The 27597-nt window shown below is 45.9% G+C and overlaps 1 protein-coding gene across 3 annotated transcripts in view; it reads left to right on the top strand.

Annotated features, from left to right (window-relative positions):
- The window catches only part of DOCK2 (dedicator of cytokinesis 2), a 359556-nt gene that overhangs the window by 284342 nt on the left and 47617 nt on the right, over positions 1-27597 (top strand). For all 3 annotated transcript variants that reach the window (XM_007673344.3, XM_029050179.2, XM_039910387.1), the window contains 5 exons: positions 1621-1699; positions 14774-14874; positions 14962-15020; positions 22390-22538; positions 23917-24002. In XM_007673344.3, the coding sequence (XP_007671534.1) occupies positions 1621-1699; positions 14774-14874; positions 14962-15020; positions 22390-22538; positions 23917-24002 (474 nt within the window). The remainder of the gene's footprint in view (positions 1-1620; positions 1700-14773; positions 14875-14961; positions 15021-22389; positions 22539-23916; positions 24003-27597) is intronic.

Below are 27597 nucleotides of genomic sequence, written 5' to 3'. Positions count from 1 at the left end.
AACCCTTCTCTAAAGTGGTATCCTGTGGGCCTGGCAAGGAGTGGGCAGGGGAGAACAGGAGTCACGGAAAGCCAGGGACAACTCGGCATACATCAGACGGCAGCCTTGACAACGACACCCCCACCTTCTTCTTCTGCAGAACAACTCTGCTGACCAGATGGAGAGAAAACCGCCCCATGTTCAATCATTCACTTAGTCCATTACACATCGAGTCCCTATGGAGTGCTGGGCTCTGTGCTGAATGCTTGGAAGAGTACAAACAGTAGCAGAAAGGGATTTTTAGAAAGGGGAGACTGAGGATGCAGGTGCAGTAGGAGAGAGCAGGTCTTTGAAGTTGGAGTTGGGAGAACAACAGCAGTGACTTGCTCTATTGGTCCTGTAGCAGTCACCTCACAGTGTTGGGCTGGTGTGTTGTCAAAGTTCCAGAAAGATGCTACTTACCTGGGGAGGGCCAACTTGCCTTCTGACTACCATGCATTTCGGAAAGCTTCTCCTTGATGTGATCCAAGAACTCAGAACGAGAGCCCCATTTCTCTGCAGGAATTAGGAAGCTGCCTGTTCCAGTGGAAATGATAATAATAATATTAATGGTATTTGTTAAACGCTTAGTGTGTGCCAAGCACTGTTCTAAGCCCTGGGGTAGATACAAGGTTATCAAGTTGTCCCATGTGGTGCTCACAGTCTTAATCCCCATTTTCCAGATGAGGTAACTGAGGCCCAGAGAAGTTAAGTGACTTGCCCCAAGTCACGCAGCTCACAAGTGATGGAGCCAGGATTAGAACCCACGACCTCTTATTCCCAAACCCGTGCTCTTTCCACTAAGCCACGGAACCAGCATAGGCCTGGTATCAGGGGACCTGTGTTTTATTTCCACTCTGCCACCCATCTGCTGTGCAACTCTGGGCAAGTCACTTAATCAATTAGTCAGTGATATTTATTGAGCACTTAATGTGTGTGGAGCACTGTACTGAGTGCTTGGGAAAGTTTAGTCCAACGAAGTTGGAAGGTGTGATCGGCCCCGTCCACAAGAGCTTACAGTCTACAGGGGGAGAAAGACATTCAAATAAATTAAGGACAGGGGAAAAAGTAAAGTTTAAAGATATTTACATGTGTGCTGCAGGGCGGGGTTGACTATTCAAGTACTTAAGAGATACACAGCCAGGTGCATAGTTGACTCAAAGGGGAGGGCAATTAGGCAAATAACTTCTGTACCTCAGTTTCCTCCTCTGTTAAATAGGGAGTCACATTTCCTCTTCTCCTTTAGACTGTGAGCCCCATGTGGAACAGTAACTGTGCCTGACCTGATTGTCTTTCACTTTCTCCAAGTGCTTATTTCAGTGCTTAGCCCATAGTAAGCACTATGTCACTATTAATAATAATAATAGTACAATAATAATGATATTTACTGTGCAGATTTATTTGGATTGTCTGTGTGCTATTCTGCCCTCACTCACTGAATGCAAAGTTTTTGTCTGTTCTTCGGGGCCCCCAAGAGCCTGGTATATAGAGGTTTTGCCTGATTTACCTGTGAGAGACTGGAGGTGGAGGAGGGATGTGAGTAAACAGAGAATGAGACTGTGGCAGTTCAAGGCTCAGTATTCATTGTATTCTCTCTTCCAGAGTGTTCCTGAGAGCCATCAACAAGTTTGCAGAAACCATGAACCAGAAGTTCCTGGAGCATATGAACTTTGAAGTGCAGGTGAGTGTCAGAACAACACATCCTGTTATGGGTGTCAAACCTCTCTTCCACCTTCACCATTTTTTCCATCCCCACTGGTTCAGAGTGTTGGTTGTGGGTCTGAATCCAAAGGCTCCATTTAAATCATTCCCCTTTTGTTTCTTTCCTGTTAGATTAAGCTCTTCCCTTATGTCTCACCACTGCATCAGAGGCACAGTGTGGCATGAGACGGTTTGGCAGGGGAAAGCATAGGAAGGCTTAAAGAACTCAGATACCGAACACTTGATTAAAGGACAATTAACTGAGCGGAGTATAAAGATGATGGCTCTAAAATGAATTTGGTCTTGAATTTAAATCAACATCGAAGAATCTCAGTCCTCCGTGTCAGAATGGATTCCACCATTTAATATAAATTACAGTTCCTCTCAGTTTACCTTACAGCTGTAAAGCAAGCATGTGCAGCATTGAAAAAGCACATTTAATTTTATATAGTTGTCTTCTGTGCTCAAAGAAGATGCCACTGAGTTCTCCTGTGGGTATATTTGGGGCTGAGAAGGTTAATCTAGGGCTCACAGTTCTGGTCATATCAGACAGAAACACAAAAACACAAAAACAGTCCCCAGTCATTACTATTATTATTATTGTTGTTAAATGCTTAATATGTGTCATGCTGTTTTATCGCTGGGGTAGATATCAGTTAATCAGGTTGGACCCAGTCCCTGTCCCAAATGGGGCTCATAGTCTAAGTGGGAGAGAGAACACAGATTGAATCCCCATTTAACAGATGAGGAAACTCAGTCACAGAGAAGCTGAGACTTGTCTAAGGTCACCCACAGCAGGCAAGTAGTGAAGCCAAAATTAGAACCCACGTTCTCTGAGTCCCTGGCCCACGCTCTTTCCACTAGGTCATGCTGCTTCCCAGTTGTGTAAGTTTCCCAATTAAAACCCAAGGACAACTTGTCAGCGGCAGACAAACCGCCCAAGAGGCTGTCTCCAGCTGTTGCTCTGCTCTCAGTAAACACTCAATAAATACCACTGGATGATTGATTGATTGCTCCCAGACCCGGCATGTGGTTTCCGTACAAAGCAATCTAAGAGTGGACCGTATCTGGAACTCCTGGGGCTCTGGTGAGACAGCTGGCTGAGGGCTTCATTTGTCTGAGACAATGGGGCAGGAAGATGGGAGACCAGGATAGGTCATTTGTCTACGAACCAACTTGAGGTCTGATGCACTTTCTCTTAAACCTGAATATCTTCAGCAAATGTGGGCTCCTTGGCTGATTTTTTTTCCTGTTCTGGAACGAGATATCTTGCTGATGATTATGGGCTACTACACGGGTTGATTGTCTCCTCTTTATGCACGAGACTGTGGGAAGGGAACATGTCTACGAAATCTGTCATATTGTACTCTCCCAAGCACTGTTTACACGGCACAAAGTATTGGTAGCATGCTGGCCCATGACTGATTGACTGGAGGGACATTAGCAGGGTGTATGCAGGCCCTATCCATAACCTTGCACAATTCAGGCAACTGAGAGGGGTGGGGACTTTCTCTGCCCCAAGTGATTCTGGGGCGTGTAGTTCTAGGGACTCAAAGGACAAGCCATTTGCACATTCCAGAGTTGCTTGGAGTAGCATCATAGTATCTCTGTTGTCACTGATGCAAGTTTCCCCGGCCTAGCCATCCCGTGGTGGTGAAACCTGCAGTGGAGGCAGGATACCTGGTTCAGGTGAGGCAAGGTAGTCCCAAACTCTTGGGAAGAAAAAGTTATCAGTTAAAGCTACTGGGAACAGGGGAGCAGAGGAACATTCGATCCTTCTGTGTATTTGTGTCAGATACCTGCAGGCACATTGTTCTGTCAGAGGGAATGTTCAAAGATGTTATTGTTCCATTGCCATTGCTTGGGGCAGCTTCCATCAACACACCTGGAGTCTGTGTGAGTGACTGATTTTGTGCCGTGGGAGCACAAGCTGGTTCATTTGCAGTATTAGGATATTTATCGTTATGGCAGCGGATCCTCTTTCAGCAAAATTTCTTTTTATTTTTCTCCATGTTGTGGGGCTGGAGGGGGGAGCAGGCCTCTCCCCAGTCCTCAAAACCCTTCAATGGTTTCCCATCCCTCTCTGCATCAAGTAGAAACTTCTGGCCATTGCCCTCAAGGCACTCAGTTCTTTCCCCCTACCTGTCCTAGCTCCTTTTCCTTTACACCTAGCCCCCATACGTCACTCCTCTGTCACCAACCTACTTGCTGTACCTCTGTCATCTCTCCCTTGCCATCAACCTCTTCCTCATGTCCTTGCTCCTACCTAAACCTCCCCCACTCCCCTTCAGATCTGTCAGAGCACTACTCTCAAAGCTTTACTAAAATCCCATTTTCTCTGGGAGGCCTATCCTGAGTAATTTTTCATTCTCTCCTCCCCGCCCCCCATATCCTCCATCCTACTGAACCACCTATGCATTTGAATCCTCACCCCTAGGCCATTTCTTTATGGTATTTGTTAAGTGCTTACTATGTGCTAGGTGCTGTGCTAAGCACTAGGGTAGGTACAAGATAATTTGTCAGGTTAGCACAGTCCCTATCCCACATGGTGGGACTCACAGTCTTAATCCCCAGTTTACAGATGAGGTGACTGAGGCCCTGAGAATTTAGGTGACTTCCCCAAGGTCATACAGCGGACAAATCACAGAGCGGGAATTAGAACCCAGATCTTTCTGACTCACAGGCCCATGCTCTTTTCCATAGGCAATTCTGTTTCCATACTCTCCCCACTGCACCCATCACTAGCCATTATGTCTGCATCTTTAAACTCCATTCTTCCCCCTACCTGTAATTTATTTTAGTGTCCATTTCCCCAGTACACTGTAAACACCCTTAGGTCAGGGATCTTGTCTACTTACACTACTGCACTCTCTCAAGTGGATAATAATAATAATAATTATTATTATTATTATTATGGTATTTGTTAAGCCCTTACTATGGGCAGGGCTGTACTAATCGCTGGGATGGATACAAGCAAATTAGATTGGACACAGTCCCTGTCCCACATGGGGCTCACAGTCTCAACCCCCATTTTACAGATGAGGGTACTGAGGCCCAGAGAAGTAAAGTGATTTGCCCAAGGTCACACAGCAGACAAGTGGCGGAGCCGAGATTAGAACCCATAGCCTTCTGACCCCCAGGTCTATGTACTATCCATCACACCATGCTGCTTCTCTGTACTGGTTAGTACGGTACTCTGCACCAACTAAGCATTTACATAGTACTACTGATTTATGGATTAAATGGATGTTTAGCTATCTGGGATCTTGCATCGTTTCAGACTGTACCTTCTTTCTCCTAAAATGACAATTCAAGCTTGGTGCATTGTAAGCTCCTTGAGGACAGTGATTGTGCATTCTAAATTTCTTGGATCCTACCATACGGTAGTAATAATGATGAGTGAGTGATGAGTAGAGTAGTGAGTACTTAACACATACAGCACTATCCTAAGCTATGGAATCTATACATGATAATCAGGTTGGGCATAATATGGTAAGTGTCCAGTAAATGCTATTAATCGGTTGAGGGAAAATGGTGGCAAGGATGAAATAATATGATCTCAGGACACTTTGAACACTGGACAGCTTCTTTGGCATCTCACCCCACTGAAAACTAGTAGGTCAATTTTCAAAAAGTGGGGTCAAGGGAAAGAAACTCTCCAGTTTCTGGAGAGAGAGAGACAGAGTGGGGGGGAGGAGGGAGAGAGAGAGAGAAAGAAAAGCGATTCCCCAAACTTCAGTGTCAAGGGAGGACTCCATAGGTTACAGCCTGGAGGAGATTATGGAAAACAGCAACTGTCTAATGAGGCTTTGGTTAGTGGAGAATTATGACAAGTTTCACAGCCTCAGAGTCATTTTTCAAATTTATCTTTTCTTTCCTCACCCAGTGGGATAATGAGTCAATTCCCTGCACCCTGGTTTTAGCGTTCTTTGTATCCCTTGTTCTGTTGTGTTAATTAACCACTGGATAGCAGCAGGCACAGATTCATCATGATGATGGGTGTCCATCTTGGGCAACTACTGTTCAGCAGAGAAATCTGGTTAACACATTGCTCCTGGATGGAATTTAACCTCACAGGCCACGTTTCCCCTGTAGCTCCTCATTCAGCTAAAGCTCCAAGGATATGTGGGTTTCTCCGGCCCCTTCACTTCAGCAGAGCTCAGGAAAGGTGGAATCCACAACCAAATTCGGCTCAAATAACCCAGGTGGAACATTGGCTTGGGAGTTGGGATGGGACTGGGCGTCTGTAATTTATTTATATTAATGTCCGTCTCCCCCTCTAATAATAATAGTCATATTTGTTAAGCACCTACTATGTGCCAGGCACCGTACTAAGTGCTGGAGTAGATACAAGCAAATCAAGTTGGACACAGTCCCCGCCCCACGTGGGGCTCACAGCCTCAATCCTCATTTTACAGATGAGGGATCTGAGGCACAGAGAGGTAAAGTGACTTGCCCAAGGTCACACAGCAGACAAGTGGTGGAGCTGGGATTAGAACCCATGACCTTCTGACTCCCGGGCTTGTACTCTGTCCACTCTGCCATGCTCCTTCTAAACTCACTGTGAGCAGGGAATGTGTCTATTTATTGTTATGCTGTACTCTCCCAAGCACTTAGTGCAGTGCTCTGCACACAGTAAGCGCTCAATGAATACGATCGACTGACTGATTGAGTCTGACGCTGGGGTTCTAATACCAACTGTGCCACTTCCCAAGTGTGTGACCTTGGCCAGGTCACTTAACTTCTCTGTGCCTCTTGGCAAATTCCTGCAAGCATTTTACATCCACAACCCATTTCTGGTTAAAGTGATGAATGTCAGGAAAGTACTTTGCCAGCAATTCTCTTGGACAGCTGGATCTTTGTCTGGGCCATTTTACTGTAGTTACAAATGGGCAGGCCCCTTGTAGTCTGAGATTCTCCCAAAGAAATAATAATTTTCTCAAAGTGAGCTGCTGATGTTATCTGTGATTTTCCTCTTGTAGCTAGCAGTCCCCACTATCTATGTTCTAACTGGAAGATGTGTGGTTTTCGAGTTTAACTGGAGAGGAAACACGTTTCAAATTTAAAACCTTGTCAAAACGGATCTGTCTCTAGTGTCTGAAGAGATTATTCAGGTCTGCTGTAAACTAACAAAACTCCAAAAGGAAAGATACCAAGTTCTTTTATGAATCTAGGTTCTTGGGTCAGGATTTTGTAGCCCGGGGATTTATGGAGGGAACTCATGCCTTTTGGGAGTTGGCTATGCAATTTCCCCTCAATATAGTCAGACAGTATTGATCATAATGTCCTTCTGTCTGTGTTGGGCAATCAACATTCACAGGTAGTGGGCACCGGTGGCCCTCAACAATCCTGCACCCAGTTTGCAATTCCCCCCATCCCCAGCACCACTCCCTCCCAGCAAACAGCCCAGTTGAAAACTATACAAATGGCCACTCTACTGAAGGCCTCCATCCTATCTTCATTCCTCTTTTTGGAAGATTTGCCCTGAAGCAGTGTAGCCTAGTGGATAGAGCAGTGGGCCTGGGAGTCAGAGGACCTGGGTTGGCCCTTGTCTGCTGTGTGACCTTGGGCAAGTCGCTTAACTTCTCTGTGCCTCAGTTTCCCCATCTGTAGAATGGGTATTCACTACTTGTTCTCCCTCCCCCCTTAAACTATGAACCCCATGTGGGACAAGAACTGTATCCTATCTGATTGCCTTGTACTTACCCCAGTGCTTAACACCTTAAGTTGCATGTAGAAAGTGCTTAAGAACTATCAAGTTATCATTATCATTTTTATTCATGAATTTGTGGAAAAACTCCACAATTTAAATTTCTGTAAACGATGGGTCCCTATAATATGAAGAGAAGCATCTTGTACCTTGCAGATAGGAGAAAACCCGGTTCCACTACTTGTCTGCTGTGAGACCTTGGGCGAGTCACTTTACTTCTTTGTGCCTCAGTTCCCTCATCTGTAAAATATGTCCACCTGATTAACTTGTATCTACTCCAGCACTTAGAACACTGCTGGGCACATAGTAAACCCTTAAGAAGTACCATAACTACCATTATTATAATTATCAGTAGTAATAAAATAACTATTTTCAGTTCCTGAATGGATTTGAGATGACTGAATGGATTAGAGTTTCCAATTGTCTTGTAGGTGCACTTTCCTCAAGCTCTGTCTCAGTGTCTGGGCTTGGCTAGGACAGTACTGGGGTCTGATCCGAACTGACTCATTTGTTTTCAGAGTGGCATCTTCTGTTGTCCATGCTAACGTTCAGAACATCACACTTTGCTTTGCCCCACCTCTGAAGAGTTATGATGAGTGGAGAATCCCACTTCACTGCAGGGCCATTAGTGGGTCTGTTTAATGAGACCAATAACAGTCAAAGCACTTTAAAAGCAGCTGGAAAAACAGCAATCGTTTCTTTAGTACAATCAGGATGCAGCGTAAATAAGAAGCGTGTATCTGTAATTTGGGTCGGCTCTGCTAAACACCCTATGTTGCGTGTCGGGGAGAGCTGACTGCTTTCTTTCCCACATGGGCTGTGATCATTTATCTGGCCACTTCTCCTCCGCGGAGCTCCTCCCTTTATCTCCATCATCCCTGCCCTTCTCCTGGCACTTCCTAGCTGCATGCTCTCCCATTGCTCCACATATTTTCCTTCCTCTTCAGTTTGTTTGCCCGTCTCACCCACTTGCTCTTCCTAATCTTCATCTCGGCCTGGTTAAGTGGAAAGAGCCCCTTGAGACTCTAAATACAGATAAATACAGATAAAAACAGATAAATAAGAGAAGCAGCGTGGCTCAGTGGAAAGAGCACGGGCTTTGGAGTCAGGGCTCATGAGTTCGAATCCCAGCTCTTCCACTTGTCAGCTGTGTGACTGTGGGCAAGTCACTTCACTTCTCTGTGCCTCAGTTCCCTCATCTCCCTCAGACAAGTCTGAGGCCCATACTCTATCCACTTAGCCACACTGCTTCTCCCTTAGACTGTGAGCTCTATGTGGGACAGGGACTGTGTCCGACCTGATTTATCTTGTATCTACCCCAACACTTATTTCAGTTCTTAACACATAATAAAAAGTCCCTAAAATATTATTATTGATGCAATTTTTACCCACTTCACCGTAACTTCTCCCATCCCCACTTTATTCAAAATGATGACCAATGTCTGCCGACTTCGGGAAGCTTCCCGTGATTGATGGGGCAGGCACACAGCTTCCTCTCTGGCTTATTGTACTCTCCCAAGCGCTTAGTACAACGCTGTGCACCAAGTAAGCGCTCAATAAATGCCATTGATAGATTGAGTCCCCCGTCGTCCCTCCCCAGAATCAGATTAAGGGTGCCAGTAGGAAAGGAGGGAGAATTTACGAGCCCTTTCTCTCCTCCCTGTTACAAGGGCTGGGTGAGAGAACCTCGGTTCTTTTACTTCTAAATGTAATTGCGTTCAAGCTAGGCTACTGCTTAGAGCTAGGGTGGGAACTTGGAGCCTATTTTGGAACCAATTAGAGCACTGAACTTCCGCGAGCCGCTTGGTCAGATGCAACTGACACGGAACCACACTGGCATGTCCAGAGCCTCTAGATATGGGCTTTTGGAGCAGCTGCTGTGGCTACAGTGATGCAGCTCAGTTTGATAGCTAGGAACTAACAAGCAGAGAAAAACGGGGGAAAAAAGGAGTTTCAGGCAGCTGCTACAAATTCTAAATTCCTAGGTGGATGCTGCCTTGGGTGTGACTGTATAGAATTTAGCATATTCTGGGTGTTCACCCTATAAACTCCTTGTTGGCAGTGATGATGTCTTCCACTTCCGTTGTACTCTCTCAAGCAATTAATGCAGTGCTCTGCACACAGTAAGCACTTTTTTTATCGTATTTGTTTAGTGCTTACTAAGTGTCAAGCACTGTCCTAATTGCTGAGTAGATACAAGTTAATCAGGCCAGATACAGACCTGTCCCACATGGGGCTCACAGTCAAGAAGGAGAGAGGACAAATATTGAAACCCCATTTTACAATCGAGGAAGTGGGGGCACGGAGAAGTTAAGTGACTTATCCAAAGTCACACAGCAAGCAAGTGACAGAGCCAAGATTAAAACCTAGGGCCTGTGGTTCCACACGGTCATGCCGCTTCTCAAAAAATACCACTGATTGATTGATTCATTCACCTAGACTCTTTTGAGGGCTCTCTTATAGCCTGGAAGAGAATTTCTTACTATTTATCCCTTATCTCGGGACTACTTATTCACCGGAGAACCGATCCACTTTTCCTATTTTCCAGATGTGGGAACCAAGGCCCAAAGACTGTGAGTTTTCCAGATCACCCAGTAAATGAATGGCAAAGCTGGGATTCTGGGCAGCAGGGGAAGGCTCCCTCCACTGCTCTCTGATCTTCTTGCTGCCACTGAAGGACAGCTGGATTATTGCAGAAGCGGATTAGTCTCTCTGCTCCAGTCCGAGGCCGAGGAGGGAGGAGAAGCCAGCCTTTTAAAGTTTTAATAAGGTTGCCCGCAGCTGGTCTAGAGATGGAGGAGAATAAAGATAAAAGAGAATAATCTGTCCATGTCATAGCACATGCAGGTCAAACCCTGTGTGGGGAGTCTGGGCTGAGGGCCAGATTTATAGTGTGTTCTACTTGTTTTTCACATTTTTCTCCCTTTACCCAGCCAGTCCAGGGCTGGTTCACTCCCCATTGTAGGCTTGTTCCTCTGAGCATCTCCTCTCGACTGTCCCGGTGCCGTCCCTGCTCTGACTGGCAGTGGGCTGAGACAGGAAACCAGGGCCGAGCTGCCAAGGGGGAGGAAGTGTGTATGTCCGGAGGCCTGTCCGCTCTGGGGCGGTCTTGGCTTCTGTCCACGGGAGCTCTTTTTTTTCCTCTCCTGCTAAGCCTAACTGGGCCAGCCTTCTCACCCAGCCTTTCCTGAAACAGGGAAATTGAATTCTGGAATCAAATAGATGATGACATCCAGAGATGATAATCACCACTGAAAAAGGCAAGGGGGAGGGATTCCATTTCTCTTGACTTGGGCCTGGGACAAAAGGGGAATGGCATGGTCTTGGGTGTTCGGGGGCCGATGAAGGGAGATGAGACTCCTAGCTCTTATTCCTGACATGACCGTGCGACCCAAGGCAAGCCACTCCCGGCCTTAGCCCACCTAGTCCTCACTGCTCTTTGTGGCTCAAGATGACAATAATAACAACATTAATAATAATTGGTGTTTACTATGTGCCAAGAACTGTACTAACAACTGAGGTAGATATGAGATAATGAGGTCAGGCATAGTCCCTTTCCCACATGGTGCTCACAGTCTAAGTAGGAGGGAGTAGGATTTAATCACCGTTTTACAGATGAGGAAACTGAGGCCTAGAGAAGTTAAGTGACTTCCTCAAGGTCAGAGTAGGCAAGTGGCACAGCCAGGATTTTAAGACAAGTCCTCTGGCTCTCAGGCCTATGTTCTTCCCACAGGCCTCGCTGGTTTACATAACTCCTCATCTACAAAATGGGGAGGGGAGTTGTGCCGGAAACAAGAAAAGTTTCTGGACAGGGCTTTGGCACGGTCCTATGGCAGCATTAGTACAGCTGCTGCATGGGCAGGGATCATGTGCGGCACAGGACTTGGGTGAACAGCGGTCAGTGGCACAGAGTGTTGGGACACTTGCCCTTGTCAGCCCCCCTCACCCTGCTCCTTGGGAATCCAACCCCTCCTATCTCAAGTCCCAAGGTGCATCCGGACATAGCACTTGGCAAGGTTCAGAGGCAAGGAGCTGAGCATGACATCTTCTACCCAAACCTAATCCTTCAGCAAGGAGAACCCCTTCCTCCCCCCTCCACGATTTACCTGTAATCCGGCCAACCTTCCGCTCATCTCCCGGGCACTGAGGTAATTCCAGTAACAAACCAGGGGAGAGTAAAATGTAATGAATGCCTCAATCGTGATTGATATCCCCAATAAACAGAATCAAGTCACCGCCTGAAAATCCAGCGGGTTATCTTTAATAGCAGGTGATGGAAATGGAAAACAGGAAGGCACTGAGCTGTAGGAACCTGAGGAAGCCCAGTTTAAATGTTCTCTCCCCTAAAGGGATGCTCTATGTAATCAGGATCCCATGAATTAAAGAATGTGTTTCCCATGTGGAAATGCCATTGACCACTTCATTAGTCTCCTTCTAAACATTACCCAGAGAGTGCAGTGTTTAAAAGTGGTAATGCATTTTGATGGGGGCAGTGAGTGGGGTGGGGATGTTTGAGGGGGATGAGGGGAAGCGTTGGTATCTTACATGTAAGTGAAATTGCCTCAGGAAGGTATCAATCCATATATTATTGAGCACCTACTATACTAAGCACTTGGGAGAGTAAAATAAAGTTAGTAGACAAGATCACTGCCCTCAAGGAGCATCAATCTAGAAGAGAAGGCGGACTCTAAATTAAATATCAGATAGGAAGACATATTATAAAGCTTCATGCTTAATTGCTACAGGGATCTTTTTTTAAGTGCTTAGGTGGCCTGGAAGTACTGAAGTGGCCATTGGGGTGGGGGATCTGAAATTAACTGGGGAAGACTTCCTGGATGAGATGGGATTTCATAAGGGCTTTGAATATGGAGAGAACAGTTCTCTGTTGAATGTGAAGATGAAGGGAGTGCCAGGAAAGCAGAGGGCATAAGCCTGAGTCCGTGGAAGAGATAAGTACAAAGCAAGTGAGCAGATTAGCTTGAAGGGAATGAAGAGTGTGACTGGGATGTGATGAGAGAATAGCATGAATAATCAAGAAGGAGAGAACTAATTGAAGGCTTCAAAGTCATTATCAGCCATCACCACCTTAGGTTTCCTGTAGGTGTCTGTTTCTTTTTGAGGGCCTTCTCCAGGAGCTCTCTGAAGGTGAACCTGAAGGTACAACTCTGAAGGGTCTTTAGAACTGCCCCTCCCTATCCCGCCCCCCAAACATTCACACAGCTCTCTCATTATGTTCTTGTTAACCCTGAAACTAGGTTCTGGGTTTCAGCTGTGGGGCTGCCTACACAGGCATCAGTAGCATCTGTAAGATGAATATCAGCAGATACAAAGCATTTAGGTTTCTGACCTCAGTACTGCTTATAGAAGTCTCCAAAATTGAATCTGTCTCTGAGCTAGTGCTCATTGAAACCATGTTTTCTCAGGCCAAGTGTTCCTAATTGAATTGTATGGAGAGGCGGCGGATGTCTTTCTGGCAGGTGGACTTATCGATAGGCAATCAAAGATATGGGGACGTAATCAAATGTACTTGCCATCTGGAACAGGCAAGATGTTTCAACTCTGTTATTGGAGAGAGGAAATGACCGTCATCCAGGGTAATTTGTAAAAACTGCCTTCTGACATGGAACTAGGCTCTCTCCCTGAATTTCTTCCTACTTCTGCTTCGGCCTCAGTGGGGTTGGCACTCAAAGGATATTGTCCTCATAAAATCAATCCGAGGTCATTATTGCTTCCTAGCAGCATGAAAGACGGTATAGCTTTGGCCAGTGAGTGCTTCACAAACATCATCTCTTGACTTCCCCGCTTTTCCCATCATCCCTCTAGCAAAGACAAAAGGGAGACAGGCTCTCTGTGCTATTAAGGGGCGAGTCATTGCATTATTTCTTCATTCCCTCCATTTGAGAAATGATCCTGCTCCTCCCCCCCTCCTCCCCACTGGGTGGTGGTTTTATTGTCTGAGGTCGTGAGGGTGCCAGCGGAGGGAGAGGCCTTGAGAAGGTAGTGAGGGGCCAGCAGGAAACCTGGTGGGCAAGGGGAGTTCATCTTAGAAGCCAGGGTGGGGACAGGAGTCTTCAGACACCCCCAAGCCTGAGCAAATATTACTGAGCAAGACTCTGGATATTTACTTCCAAGCTGAGGAAGCTGACTTGCCAAAGAGCCTTATTCTGCTCTAGTTGAAGAAGAGCAAAATGTGTGTAATTCATTCATTCAATTGCATTTACTGAGCGCTCTGTGCAGACCACCATACTAAGTGCTTGGGAAGCTACAATACAACAATTAACAGTCACATTCCCTGCCCAAACCGAACTTACAGTCTAGAGGAGGGGAGACAAACATCAATAAGAATAAATAAAATTACAGATATGTACATAAATGCTGTGGGGCTGGCTGTGGGGAGAGCAGAGGGAGCAAGTCTGGGCAACACAGGAGATGAGGAAAAGTGGGGCTTAGTCTGGGAAGGCTTCGTGGAGGAGATGTGCCTTCAATAAGGCTTTGAAAGTGGGCAGAGTAATTGTCAGATTTAAGGAGGGAGGGTGTCCCAGGGCAGAGGTAGGATGAAGCCTAGAGGTCAGTGGCAAGATAGGTGAGATTGAGCACGGTGAGAAGGTTAGCACTAGCTAACTAGCTAACCTCTAGCAGATCTGTGTGGCCCTGATCGGCCCAGGTCCAGGCCTTGTTGACGGCAGAAGCAGGCATGGGAGCGGGAAGAACAGGGTTGGAGGGGATGAGATTCCAGCGTAGAATCTCCTGTGGTCCCCAGGGCAATCACCAACTCCAGCAGGGTGCCCCTTAAGTGTGGATTCTCCATCTCGCTCCAAGTGACTTTTTTTTTTATGGTATTTGTTAAGTGTTTACTATGTGCCAGACACTGTACTAAGTGCAGGGGTAGATTCAATCTAATTAGCTTGGACACAGTCCCTGTCCCACATGTGGCTCACACGCCTAATCCCCATTTTACATATGAGTTAACTGAGGCGTAGAGAAGTTAAGTGACTTGCCCCAAATCAGGCAGCAGACATGTGGCAGAGCCGGGATTACAATCCAGTTCCTTATGACGCCGAGACCCTTGCTCTGTCCACTAGGCCATGCTGCTTCTCCTTGGTTTCTTGACCTTTTCTTGGAGTTTCTAAGGGCACTCAGGAAGCACTTCTGGAAATCCAAAGCATCACCATTTATTTTGCTCCGGTGGTGATTTTGGGGAAGGAGTTGCTTGCAAAATTGCATCATGGGCCGTGATTCTGTTGCTGCTTGTATCTTCATAAATTATTCACTGTTACTCAGAGTTTAATATGACTTCCCGATTCAGTCCTACACCATGACGGTTTCCTAATATTTAATTTACAGCTGTGGAACAACTACTTTCATCTGGCAGTGGCTTTCATCACCCAGGACTCCCTCCAGCTGGAGCAGTTCTCGCATGCCAAGTACAATAAGATCCTGAATAAGTATGTCAGCCTTCAGATTTCCCAAGTATGATTATTTCCTGGATTCACCGAGGCTGTCAATAAAGCTGATGTTTTCCTACTTCTTAGGTATGGAGACATGAGACGGTTAATTGGCTTTGCCATCCGTGATATGTGGTACAAGCTTGGTGAGTATCTACCCACCTTCAGATAAACACATCTGCACTTAGAAGACCATCTGGTACGGGAGCAGTGGGGGATTTAGGGTTGTGAACTAGAAGTAACAGTTTATTACTGTAAGCGCAACGCTCTTAATAAGAGTCTTAATGCTGAGTCAGTGAGAGAGGGAGGAACTCACACGACCCTAGTGCCCAGCTCAGTCCCCAGCTCTGTCTCAAAAAAAGAAACATCTAAGAAGCATATAGGTCTGCAGATATGCTTAATGCGCTCATCTCCCCAAATCCACCCCCAGCTCCCACCTCAGAGAATTGCTGAGAAGAGATGACGGAAGTGATTATGAAGAGCTTTAGAGGAAAAGTCCTCTGGAAATCCAGAATGATACCATGGCTATTTTATTATTTGTACACCAGGGTCCCATCCCTTGCTGCTGCCCTCTCAAAGCTCCCCATGCTCCAATCCCTGATATTTTACCTCTAGTGCCTTGATAATCCTACCCCTATCTCTTAAGGGCATCCAGCCCTGCTCCTCGACCTCTCGGTGTCTTTAGTGCCTGTTCTGTTGGGTTTAATTTCCCAACCTCTACTCAGTCAGGTCAAGCTTGCCCATCAGAGGCAAAAGATCCCATCTATAGAGGGGGCGACACTGGGTTTCAGCTGCTGGGGTGTGTGATGCCCCAGGCTGCTGTTACCAGAGCACGAGGACCCCTTTTACAGGAAGCTGAGGAGCAGAAGTCCAGAGAATTTCACATTTCTAACCGTGTTTTAAGAAAAGTTGCATTGCGTCTCCTCATTCTTTTCTGATCCTGTCTGCAATTATCCTATACATTGAACATTTTTATAGAGATGTATCTGGCAGGTTTTCCTTCATTTCCAATTATACTGATGGGTTAAAAAAAATTATGCACTATTCCAGCTGTTCGATGTGTGTGAACATCTGTAGGGAAAATTAGGAAAAGAAATGTAATGTACCTTATTAAGCTCCTGTGTGAAGGTGGCCCCATCCTTCTCCATCTCAGCTCTGTTGGCAGCCTTAGTGGTCAGATAATGATGATGATGATGATAAAAATAATGGTATTAAGTGCTTACTATGTGCTAAGTGCTGGAGTAGATACAAGATAATCAGGTCAGATACAGTCCCTGTCCCACATGGAACTCGCAGTCGTAGTAGGAGGGAGAACAAGTATCTAATCCTCAATTTGCAAATGTGGAAACTGAGGCATAGAGCTGTGATGTGAATTGTCTAAGGTCACGCAGCAGGAGAGTTACGGAACCAGTATTTAAACCATGTTCTTTGACTCCCAGGCCCTTGTTCTTTCCACCAAGCAACACAGCTTCTCCTCAGCCTCGGGGGCAGAAGTGTGCAGGTGTTCCCGCCTCTCACCTCCTGCTCTGCCAGCTGCAACCTCTGACTCAGGTGCCTGGGCCAGTTACCTCGCTGGGGTTATCTACCCTGGGGGATGGAGAGATATTCTGGAGAAGGTTCCAGCAGATGAATCTGGCACCTGTGGGATTAGGTTCGATGTTACATTCACCTCAGCAGTGCATTCAGTTCTCCTTGAACACAAAGAACCAAGCATAGCACTGATTTAGGGACTCCATAGCATCCAGGACATCACAGGGATGGAACTGGGCTGCCTAAGCAGGAGGAATTGTTTTGTAACGAATATTATCCAAAGTCCTCAACTGAAGACATTTCAAGAGAAGAAAACCCTTTCTAATTTTATATCCTGTTTCAACGTTATGATACATAGTTTCACTTTACAACACTCCTACTCCATTATTGCAGCTGCTGGGAGTGGAGGTTCACAGAGTCCAAGGGGAAATGGGAAATCAATTTTAAAAGTCATGATGGTGGAGGAGTCTATGGGGGAGAAAGTTTAAAATGGCTAGGAGAGCTAGAGAAGCTGGGGATGGTAAGGGGGAGGAGTTACCTGATCACCAGGCAGAGTCAATGGAGAGGGACAGGGGACGGGTGTCAACAAATCCATTTTATTAGCAATGAAGTAAAAGTTGACTATCCTACTGTGTGAATCCCATTGTGTTTCCATAAATGTAGCTATGTTACTCCTCTATAATTGATTTAATGAGATACGCAGTTCCGGGTTCACAGAGGATGTTGACTTGCATCAGGAGTTAATCCCCCATCTATTACATTATTCCCATTAGGAAATTGTCCCTATATTACGTTTCTATATAAGATGTGGTTTTCAGGAACCATGTACTGCATCTGATCCGATGGTTTTGAAGCTATGCTTCTGCTAAGCGTACAGTAAGTGCTTAAAAAGAGATATTATTAATGGTAATAATTATAATAATTCTGGTATTTGTTAAGCACTTACTATGTGCCAGGCACTGTTTTAAGTCCTGAGGTGGTTACAAACAAATTGGGTTGGACAAAGCCCCTGTCCCACAAGGGGCTCACAAGACTCAATCTCCATTTTACAGATGAGGTAACTGAGGCACAGAGAAGTAAAGTGACTTGCCCAAAGTCACCCAACAGACAAGTGGCAGAACCAGGATTAGAACCCAAGACCTCCAGATTCCCAGGCACATGCTCTATCCACTATGCCATGCTGCTCCTCAAGAAGTGCTCAACAATATTAGGTGACACTTCTGGAGAAGAGTGGGAGCTGGAGTTTGGGATTGTACCAGTTGTGCCAGCAGGGGAAGCGGAGAGCCAGGACTCGGGACTCAGGAGCCGGAGGTTGGGCTATGGCTTGGTCGTTGGGACTCTAACCACCACTGTCTCCTTTCCGCCTATCATCACCTCTGCTCATTTGAACCATATTCAGGGTGTGATAACGTGAACTTTGGCCCATCCTCCAGCATTATCTGGGATCATTTATACTGAGTCATCTAATGAACTGATTGGACATTGTCACCGGTCGATTAGAGCTGGGATTCAGATTCCTACTTACACCCACTGGTGTGAGCCAAGAGCTACACAGAATGAGTCAAGACATTTAAAATGAAAACATTGATTTCTTTATTTGGTCCCACTCAAACACACACCGGAAGGGTCAGAAGAAATAGCAAGCAAAAAGCCAGGGCCAAAAAAACGGCCTCAAGTATACCAGTGAATCCCTCTCGCATGGCGTCATCAGCTAACAAAACTTCCTTAGTTAAGATCGGTCTGCCCGACCAGTCTCCCCAGCTGCCTGACGGTGCCAAAGTTAATAAAGCTTCCTCTAGGATCGGGTCTACTGGCAAAATGACGACCAACCAGGTTCCCCATATTTCTAGTGGTGCATTGCAGAGTGAGCCTCCCACGCTCTGGGTTAAAGGAGTGTTAACCCAGCTAACAGAGTCCTTGTCCCACTACAGAAGGCTGTTCCTGGGTGCCCATTTATAGAAGAGCTGGTGTGGCTGGGCTCCACCTTATTTTGTTCATTACAGTGGGGTTGGGTGATAACCACTTCCTTTCTTATCTCATTATCAACAGCTGTGGTCAGGTGTTGCCCCAAAGCATCTGCTGGCTCTGAGAGCTATGAAAGCTATGCGATGGATGTGGTGTGCTCGCCTCGAGCAAATGGCGATTTGGCCAAACAAGATCGAGTCCAGGCCTCAGACCGGTCACAGGCATCCTAGCATGGGAGCCGGCCCTGGACCAGATGGGGCTTGAGAAGCTCCTGGAATAACAGGGTGGAAAGTCCATTTCCCAAGTCAATCTCTCCCCAGAGGATCTGCTAGGGCTTGACTGGCCTTGAAGAGATGCCTGATTCCCAGCCGAAGTTTGGATCTGTTGCCATCCTTTTCTTCTTCAGTCTGTGTTCTGGGTTGGTGAGGGACCTCACCCTGGAGGCCACAGCAGGTTTAGTGTTGGATGGAATGGCTCCTCCTCCTCTCTGTCTCCATTACTGGACCCTGGGATGGAGTGGCTTGCGTTTCCATTTGGGAGTCCAGGGTCTGCTCTGTGGAAGCTTCCTTTTTATGTTCTGCTTCCCAGCCCACCACTGCTGCTTCCTCCTCCTTGTAGGACCTTTCCCTTTCAGCTTCCCCCTGGAGAAAGATCTCTCTTGCCCACCCTCCTCTCCTCTGAGTCTGTCCTTTACCACTGAATGTCTCGCAAACTAATCCTTTCAGGTGTTTAAATCTCAAACCTATGCTGGGGAGGAAGGCATAGACTCAATACTACCATTCCCGTTTTACAGATGAGTAAATTGAGGGTGAGAAGATGGATGAATTCATACAGGTCCATCCCCTCTTCACCCCTTGTCCTCCGCACCAAGCGTGAACCTGGTTTTATCACAGCTCCTGTTAAGAGAAAGGTTGTAGGGTTTGAAAGCTGGTTCTATTTGAAACCAGCCTTTTCTTCCCTGTTCAGTTTATTGGCACTTGGATTTAGCAAGCTCTTTTCCAAGACAATTCTATTTCTCATAAGATTCTTGCCAATCAAATGAAAAGGACCCTCTGAAACAGTGCCGCTCATTCCTGCTCATTTGAATATTGCAGCGGGTGTGACCTATTGAGTCAGTGTCCTCTGCCAAATCAGCCTGTATTTCATTAACAAAAACATCTTTATACTTCAAACTTTATTTTGATGCAAATGAAGAAGGCAACTTTTAGACTGTAGCTAATGATGGTGAAATCACATTGTGAGTTTAAAGAGCATCTTCTGTCCATCTCTCTGTATCTCTTTTTTTCCTCTGTCCCTTTCCCCAATCTAATTGTCTGCCTCCTAGAAGGCTGCTGAGAAAGCAGGGTCAGAGGGGTCTAAGAAAGCCCAGGTTTCTGACATTTCTCCTCTTTGTTTCAGAGATATTAAATATTTTCTTATCATCCTAATGTCCTCTAGTTCTCTTCAATGCTTCTCCCTATAAAGCAATTTTTCCACTAAGTGTCTATCTAGTTTGCTTAATATCCAGCCATTTTTCATTTACTATCTATCTATTATTCCTCTTGAATTTGAATTTAAAATCCCCATTGTGGCTTGGGAAAGACTTACATTATCTTGACAGACTATGGGAGAAATATAGATTAGCAATTACTATAAACCAGCTGAAAAATAAAATTGTCTTTCTCAATTGCGGCATAGATCTTAGTCTCGAGGATAATCAAAATGCAACATTTAATGAAGTTGAATTCCTAAAACAAAGCATCCTTATCCTTCATTCGGCTCTCCTTTCTCACTGGATGAAAACTGTACTGAGGTGATATGCACAATTCTGCAATCTAATGCTTCTGGCCCCTTTTCTTCTGAATTAAGTGGAAACTTGACCACACGGATCACTTAATCATAACAAATGAATGAATGAATTCACTCATTCGATCGTATTTACTGAGCGCCTACTGTGTGCAGAGCACTGTACTAAGCACTTGGGAAAGTATAGTACAACAATAGAGAGAGACAATCCCTGCCCACAATGAGCTCACCGTCTTTACCTCCTGGCATGTGATCTCCTTTCCCTGCTAATACCTGAGCTTTAATCTGAAGTCCCCTTTTAAGGGTAGGTTGCAAATAGGGACAGAGTCTTCTTCTTAGAGGGAAATTTGCCCTTCCCCCTCCCACAGACCCGGAATCCTCATTTTAAGAGAAATCCTTAGAACTGGCTGCAGGAATAGGGGTTGATGGTGACGGTTCTTTTTTAAGCAGGTCATAATAATAATAATTATGGTAATTGTTAAACACCTACCTATGTGCCAAGCACCGTTCTAAGCACTGGGGTAGATACAAGTTGATCAGGTTGGACACAGTCACATGGGGGCTCACACTCTGGATCCTCATTTTACAGATGAGGTAACTGAGGCAAAGAGAAGTTAAGTGACTTACCCAAGGTCAAACAGCAGATATGTAGTGAAACGAGGATTAGAACCCAGGTCCTCCTGACTCCCAAGCCCGCACTCTATCCACTAAGTCATGATGGTTGTCACAGCCAGACACAGGGCTTTGCCAGTCTTCTTAGCCCTGGGGTGTCTAAAACTTAGCTATCACTTAATTCCTTCCCCTCTTTTCCATTTGGGGCTCAAGTCCTTCTTCTTCCAATGAACCACAAGGTTTGAAGGAAGAAGAGTAGGTAAAAAAACACGATCAAAGATCGAAACCTGAGCTTGGTTATTTACATTGATGGTAGGTATTTTATATCTAATGTTGTCCTTCATTTTGGAAGATGGTACCACTGATGCCAAGATGCTATAGAAGTGTGCCAATGGGATCGTAAAGACCCTCCTGCTGTGTTGCTTGCTAGGGTTAGGTCCTTGTTTAAGTGGGTTTGACACTGTTTCTGTGCCTGCTTCTTGTCAGTCCAAACTCTGCCCGGCTTCTGCTCAAAGAACATGACCCATCTTCTGGTGGCTAATCACGAGGCTGCTCTTTCGTCTGTGGTGGTCTTCCAGAGGTCCCCTGTTGTATTGCTCTATTTGAGTCTGTGCGTTCACTCTGTCTTTAAACCCTTTATTCCACCACCCTGCCTTGTACATGCCCCCTTTCAGTTTGCCATTCCGCGGCCACATAAGTATCCTGCTGTTGTCCATTCTTCTCGCAAGTCCCACCCAGCGAAACTGTGAGCATTGCTATAGTATTGGTGACTTACTGGCTTTTTGAGAGCAATTTTGGGGGCTGTATGTCTGAAGAGCTTGTTTTAGGGTTCTACATTGGAGCTTATAGGTCTGTCTGTACGATGCATAGTTTTCCCCAAATCAATCAACTGGTGGTACCTATTGGGCACATACAGTGCATAACCTTGTGTTAAAGGCTTGGGAAAGCACACCAGAAGGCAGAGACCCACAGCCTGATCTCATGGTGTTAACTGTCTAATGGGGAAAACCGGCAGATCTAAGGTATTTACAGGTAGGGGGAGAGCAGAAGGAAGAAGGTTTCTAAACAGTAGCAAGAATATGTCAAGATGAAACAACTGAATCCATAATTGAATAAATATATTAATACACACACACACTCACATATGTGTTAGTGCTGAGGGTAAGTAGGTTTGACATGACTTTGGGTGTTAGGAATTAACAGGGGAAGGTCACTTGGAAGATATTCATTCATTAGATTATATTTATTAAGTGCTTACTATGTGCAGAGTACTGTATTAAGTGCTTTGGAGAGTATAATACAACAGTGAACAGACACATTCCCTGTGGGATTTTAGAAACTCTAAGAAGGTGAGGAGAGAGGAAGAGCATGAGCTAGGGATCAGAGGCTGGAGAATCAAAAGAGAGGTACAGTTTTTGCATGCATGGTAGGTACAGAAACAAAATGAAGCCTTCCTTTCCTTTACAAATTCCCCACTTGGAAATGATGTTTTCATCTGTACTGGGACTTCTGTTTTAAAACCCAAAAGTGGTTTGTTGGTAGGCAGATCATTTTTCCGTTTTACTTATAGCATATGGCATATACGCTCTCTTATTAAGCATTTTCTCTGGGATGCTATTCTAGGACAGAACAAAATCTGCTTTATTCCGGGGATGGTTGGACCAATCTTGGAAATGACCCTCATTCCAGAAGTTGAGCTTCGAAAAGCCACCATCCCAATCTTCTTCGACATGATGCTCTGCGAATATCAAAGGAGTGGTGATTTCAAAAAGGTATGGGTTCTGATCATGGCTGTATCAGTCACCTGTGATGCCTCAGTTTCCTCAACTGTAAAATGGAGATTTAATCCCTGTTTTCTCTCACCATGACTGGGATTCCCATGTGGGCTCTATCGCACTGTGTTCTCCCAAGCTCTTAGTGCAGAGCTCTTCACCCAGTAAGCGTTCAATCAATGCTGTTGATTGAGTGGAGCATCAGCCAGAGGACACGTTCAGCTCTGCTGTCCCCTTCTAGTGGGGTGAAGTTGGAAGCTGAGGGGTGCTCAGGGCTTTGTCCCTTTGGAAGAAGGGATAGGTGTCCTAACCTATGTGTCTGTGTACCTGATGGCAGCTCAGGCTTGAGGCAGGCTTGATCGTGACCTTGCCTTCCTACCTCCAAATAAAAAGTGATTTTTGAGCCTCACCGCAGCATCCAGTCCCTCCCAGCTCCCAGCACCCTGTGATTTTCCCCACGGGTGCCATTGTAGTGCGCAGACAGAACTGATCATTTATCCTCTTCAGAGGTTAGAGGCAGCTCACTGTCCCTCCCCCGCCCCATCCCTGGAAGGAGAAAAGAGCACCTAAAATGGAGGAACGTTTCAACGGTGTCTCCTGATCCTGACGCAAACTGGGAGGCAGATTTTATGAGCCCTGGTTCTCTGCTGCAGCTTTCTGACTTTTCTTCCCTAGCAAAGGTCTCAAGGTTGACGGCCCCACGAAGAAGGCAGGGCCCTGCAAAGGAAGCATGGTGGGTAGGAAGACTCTGAAGGAGCCCATTCAGACCAGGATCCCGAAGGTCATCAAAAGCTCTACCAGCCTTTCTAGAAAAATGCCTGAATTGGTCAGAGATTAAAGCTGAACCAGAGCCCCAAGTGCTCCTAAGGAGACCTGGTCACCCAACCAATCAGTACATGGTATTTATTGAGTTCTCCAAACGCATTTGCTTCTAAGTGCTTGGGAGAGTTCAGTACACTTCGTAGACACAATCCCTGCCCTCAAGAGGCTTGCAGACTATCAGGAACACCTAGTGCTATTCCTACAGTGACCTGCTCACCCCTCCACTAGCCCATAGTCCTTGGATACTACTGAAGTGGATATCCAACAGCTCCCCAGTAGTACCTTATTAAAGCAATTCACTGCAGATACACATTGTAAGCTCCTCATTGGTGGGTATCGTTCCTGATTCTTTTCTCTGTAACTTCCCCAGCTTAGCAAAGTGTCATGCCTCCAGTAGAGAGCCAGTTACTGATTAATTGACTGACCTGGTGGCCCTGCAACAATTCAGCCCCTGCTGACTAGTCACTTGGCTCAAGTTGGCCAGCGGGTGTCTTTCTTCCTGCTCCTTCTTGCTGCCTGTGACAGGCTCTGATTCTTTTTTTCTCCCCCTTTCTAGTTTGAAAATGAAATCATCCTCAAGCTGGACCACGAGGTGGAAGGCGGCCGTGGGGATGAGCAGTATATGCAGCTGTTGGAAACCATGTAAGTCAAAGGCGGTGGGGAAGGTCAGGGGAGGCAGCGGGGAAGGTTGTCGGGAGGCGGCAGGGGAGGTTGCAAGGAGATGGTGGGGTAGTTCGCAGGTCACCTGCTCTTGGCGAGGGAGGCCCATCCGTTCATGTAAACCCAGAACCCCATCCAGCCCAATGACTGTTATCCCCACATAGAAAGGTGCAGGGATCCCTGTCCCTTCTCAGGAACATCTAGGGAGTTGCTTTGCAGGAGCCCTGTGCTCGCTGAAGACCTGTGAGTTGAATTGACGAGGCTCCTATTGGTGGAATGGTGCCAACAGTCTCCTGTAGTCAAGACATGAGACTGGAAAGGAGGGACACATTGAGTCTCTCTTGGGTTGAAGCTGGGTAAGCTGTTAGGCCCTTTTTTCCAGCGGGTGGCTCGGCAGCTTGGCCTATGGGCAGCACTCAGCCCTTCAGGTCTTTACTCCAGAGGAGCCAGCCACCCTAAAAGGACCCCAGAAAACGGATGGAAGAGGTAGAAGAACAGCAAGGAGATGAGAATCACATTTACCCATAGGAGGGAAGCAAAAGACAGGCAGAGGTCCTCCCACCCAGGTCCTCGGACAAGCAGAGGTGGAAATAAGAGTGAAAATGATTGACCCAATGTCAAGCTCCGAAGGGATTCTGCCGGGTTCCTTGTTAAACTAACAACTAAACCTTGTTAGTTTAACCATCAGACCCTCTGCGAATGGAATATAGGGCTTCTGGGACACCATTCCCTTGTCCTACCTATCCCTCTTCTTCCCTGTGTGAACAGGCGACTTGTTCAAGGCCTGAAATTCAAATGTTTATGTGAAAAACAAATGGTCCGTTTTCTTGGGTGACTTTCACCACTGTTTGTCCAGAAGCTTATGATGATATTCAGTATTTATCTCAAGGGACCAGGAAAAGGCCATATGCATTTTTTCATAGAGTGATCAGGATTTCTGTGGAATGGTGCAGTGGAATATAACTTCATCTAGGCTTGTAAGCCTTCAGCATATTTTTTCACGCTTCCTAAGGAATATTCATAAATAGATAGGGAAGAAGGTGATTAGGAGGTTAAAAGAAAACCACTCATCATCACCCCAGGTAAAGTTTTCATTCAAATTAGCTGAAGCTAATCCACCATTGACTTGTGCCGCCTAATTGGTTTGGCTTGATGGCAAGCGTGAGTCGAAAGCTGATTGGTTGGCCTAATATCCCTCTTACAGCATGCAGTTTAAGGGATTGTCAGATTTACAAACCGCACTCTTATCCTGGGTCTGTCCAGTTGCTCCCACAGTTGCCATGGAAATGTTACCATCAAGTCGTGACCCCCAGCACAGTGGGGATGTAAAGATGGCATCAGGGTGTAAAAATGGCATCGGGAGACCAGTGTAATAGTAATAACAATAATAGTATTTGTTAAGCGTTTAACTATGTGCCAGGCACTGTACTAAGCGCTGTGTGCCCCCCGTTGTGAAACAACCTAACTAAGTCAGCAGAATGGATGTCAATTTCCCTCCTCTTCTCCCAGACGCTGACCTCCTCACAGTCCTTGAGTACATAGCCTATTCCCACATAAAGAGAGGGAGCTGCCGAAGAAATTCATTCATTCATTCAATTGTATCATTGAGCGCCTACTGTGTGCAGAGCACTGTGGTAAGCACTTGGGAGAGCACAATGCAACAATAAACCGATGGATTCCTTAAATGATCACTACTTTTTCTTGCTGGGGTGAGTGGAGGATGGTGGTGCAGAGTGGGGTCGGGGGGTACTAAGCGATGTCAACAATTGGTAACCATTGCAGGGCTTGGAGGCCCCACCAAGTCCCCTGTCAGAAAACACTGCATGGCTGTTAAAAGTGTATTCAGAGCTAATGCATATGCAGGCCAATGAGGCATTTCCCTCAAAAACACCAGCCAGCGCCAAAATAATCTCCAAAGACAAATGGGAAACAGCTAATGGCGTTCAGTGGGTGGGGAGGCCAGGGTACCATGGCATCTCCCCTGTCCTGGCAAGACAGTTTCCTTTTGCTTCTTATAAATGATTCTGGATGGACTTCTCTCACTCACATGGCTTCTGTGTCACATCTCCACTCTCATTTGTCAAACTTAAAACCTCTATTAAGAGGCGCTGACATTCGCACCATGTAGCCATCTGCATGTAAACTACAGTGGAGCACAAGACTGATTAAAATGAGCAGAGCCAGGGAATGTGGGGGAGGGAAGAAGGGGAAAGTCATGAGTATTTAAGGAGGTAGATGATTCTGAAGCACTTAGTGGCTTTTTAGTCTAGACGTGTGAATAAATTGGAAGCTGGGAGCATCCAAGCCCAAGTCACACAGTGAACTCCCAGCAAAAAAGGGACGGAGGAAGAAGGTACAGCAGGTAAATCTGCTCATGAGCCACAGTCGAAGGGGAAAGAAACAAATGTTAAGTGAGAATCTGCCATTTTCTTCCTCCTGTACAATTGGCACTAGTAATTGATACCACAGATATTATTACCATCAGTACTATCATTATTATTTTTGTTATCCTGTGCCTAAGGTAGTTTGGGGAGACAGTGGTCTTGTGGAAAGAACATGGGTCTGAGCATCAAGAATGTTAATCCCAGCTCTGCCCCTGACCTGCTGTGTGACCTTGAGTAAATCACTTACTCTCCCTGGGTTCAGTTTCCTAATCTGTAAAATAGGGCAATAATACGTGCTTATCCCCAGTCCCCCATCCCCAGTGCAGGGGGGATGTAATGTGAATAAAATGAACTTAGATATGAAAGCATGATAGAAATTCAAGAAGTAATAATTATCAAAAATGCTCTCTTCTTGGATGCAACTGCTTGCAATGAGTTCAGATTCCAAATCCCAGAGAAGAGTTAGAGAAAAAGAAACACTGCCCAGCTGAGCAATTGGGGTCAGAATACCTGCATCTTAACTTTTCTTTGTCTTTTTTTCCAAACGTCTTTCCAGTCAGAGAACCTTGAGTGGTGTTCAATAAAGGCCCCGGGAAGACAAGGGGAGAACAAAGCTTCATTATCTTTAATGTTAGGCTTAGAAGGGAAAGGATAATTTTAAATGACAATCATCAGAAAGGGACAGACCCAGCCTCACAGATAGGAAAGAGACAGAAATTGTGTCTAAATCACAGGTCAATCTGCATTGCTTTATTGTGAGATGTAGAACAGGTGCCGCTCCTGTGGTGAAAACCTGAATAAAGCAGCGGGATTTGTGGCTTTTCTCTGATCAGATGCATTTTATATGGTGAGCACACAAAATGGCTCTCTATGGTTCCTGCCCACCAGGCCTCCCATCAGGGACCGGGGCACTTCCCTCTCCTGCACTGCCCCTTGCCTGCATCTGGAAGCCTGGGACACCCTTGAAATAGGGGGTAAATGGGAGGTATAGTGTTGGTCTGAGCCTGCTTCATCCACTATTGGGGAAATAGTGCGCCCCTTTCAATGCATCCATAGAGATGAATATTTTTAAAATGTAGTTGCATGGTGAGCATAATTCACCATCATCAGGTAGTGAGGGGCAAGGGACAAAAAAATAAATGAAATGAAGATGCATCAAGCCATGACCCTAAAGCCTGACCTGCCCCCCAGGG

The sequence above is a fragment of the Ornithorhynchus anatinus genome, chromosome X1, assembly GCF_004115215.2.
Source record: "Ornithorhynchus anatinus isolate Pmale09 chromosome X1, mOrnAna1.pri.v4, whole genome shotgun sequence".
Taxonomy (NCBI): domain Eukaryota; kingdom Metazoa; phylum Chordata; class Mammalia; order Monotremata; family Ornithorhynchidae; genus Ornithorhynchus; species Ornithorhynchus anatinus.
This window is presented reverse-complemented; position numbering and strand designations above follow the sequence as displayed.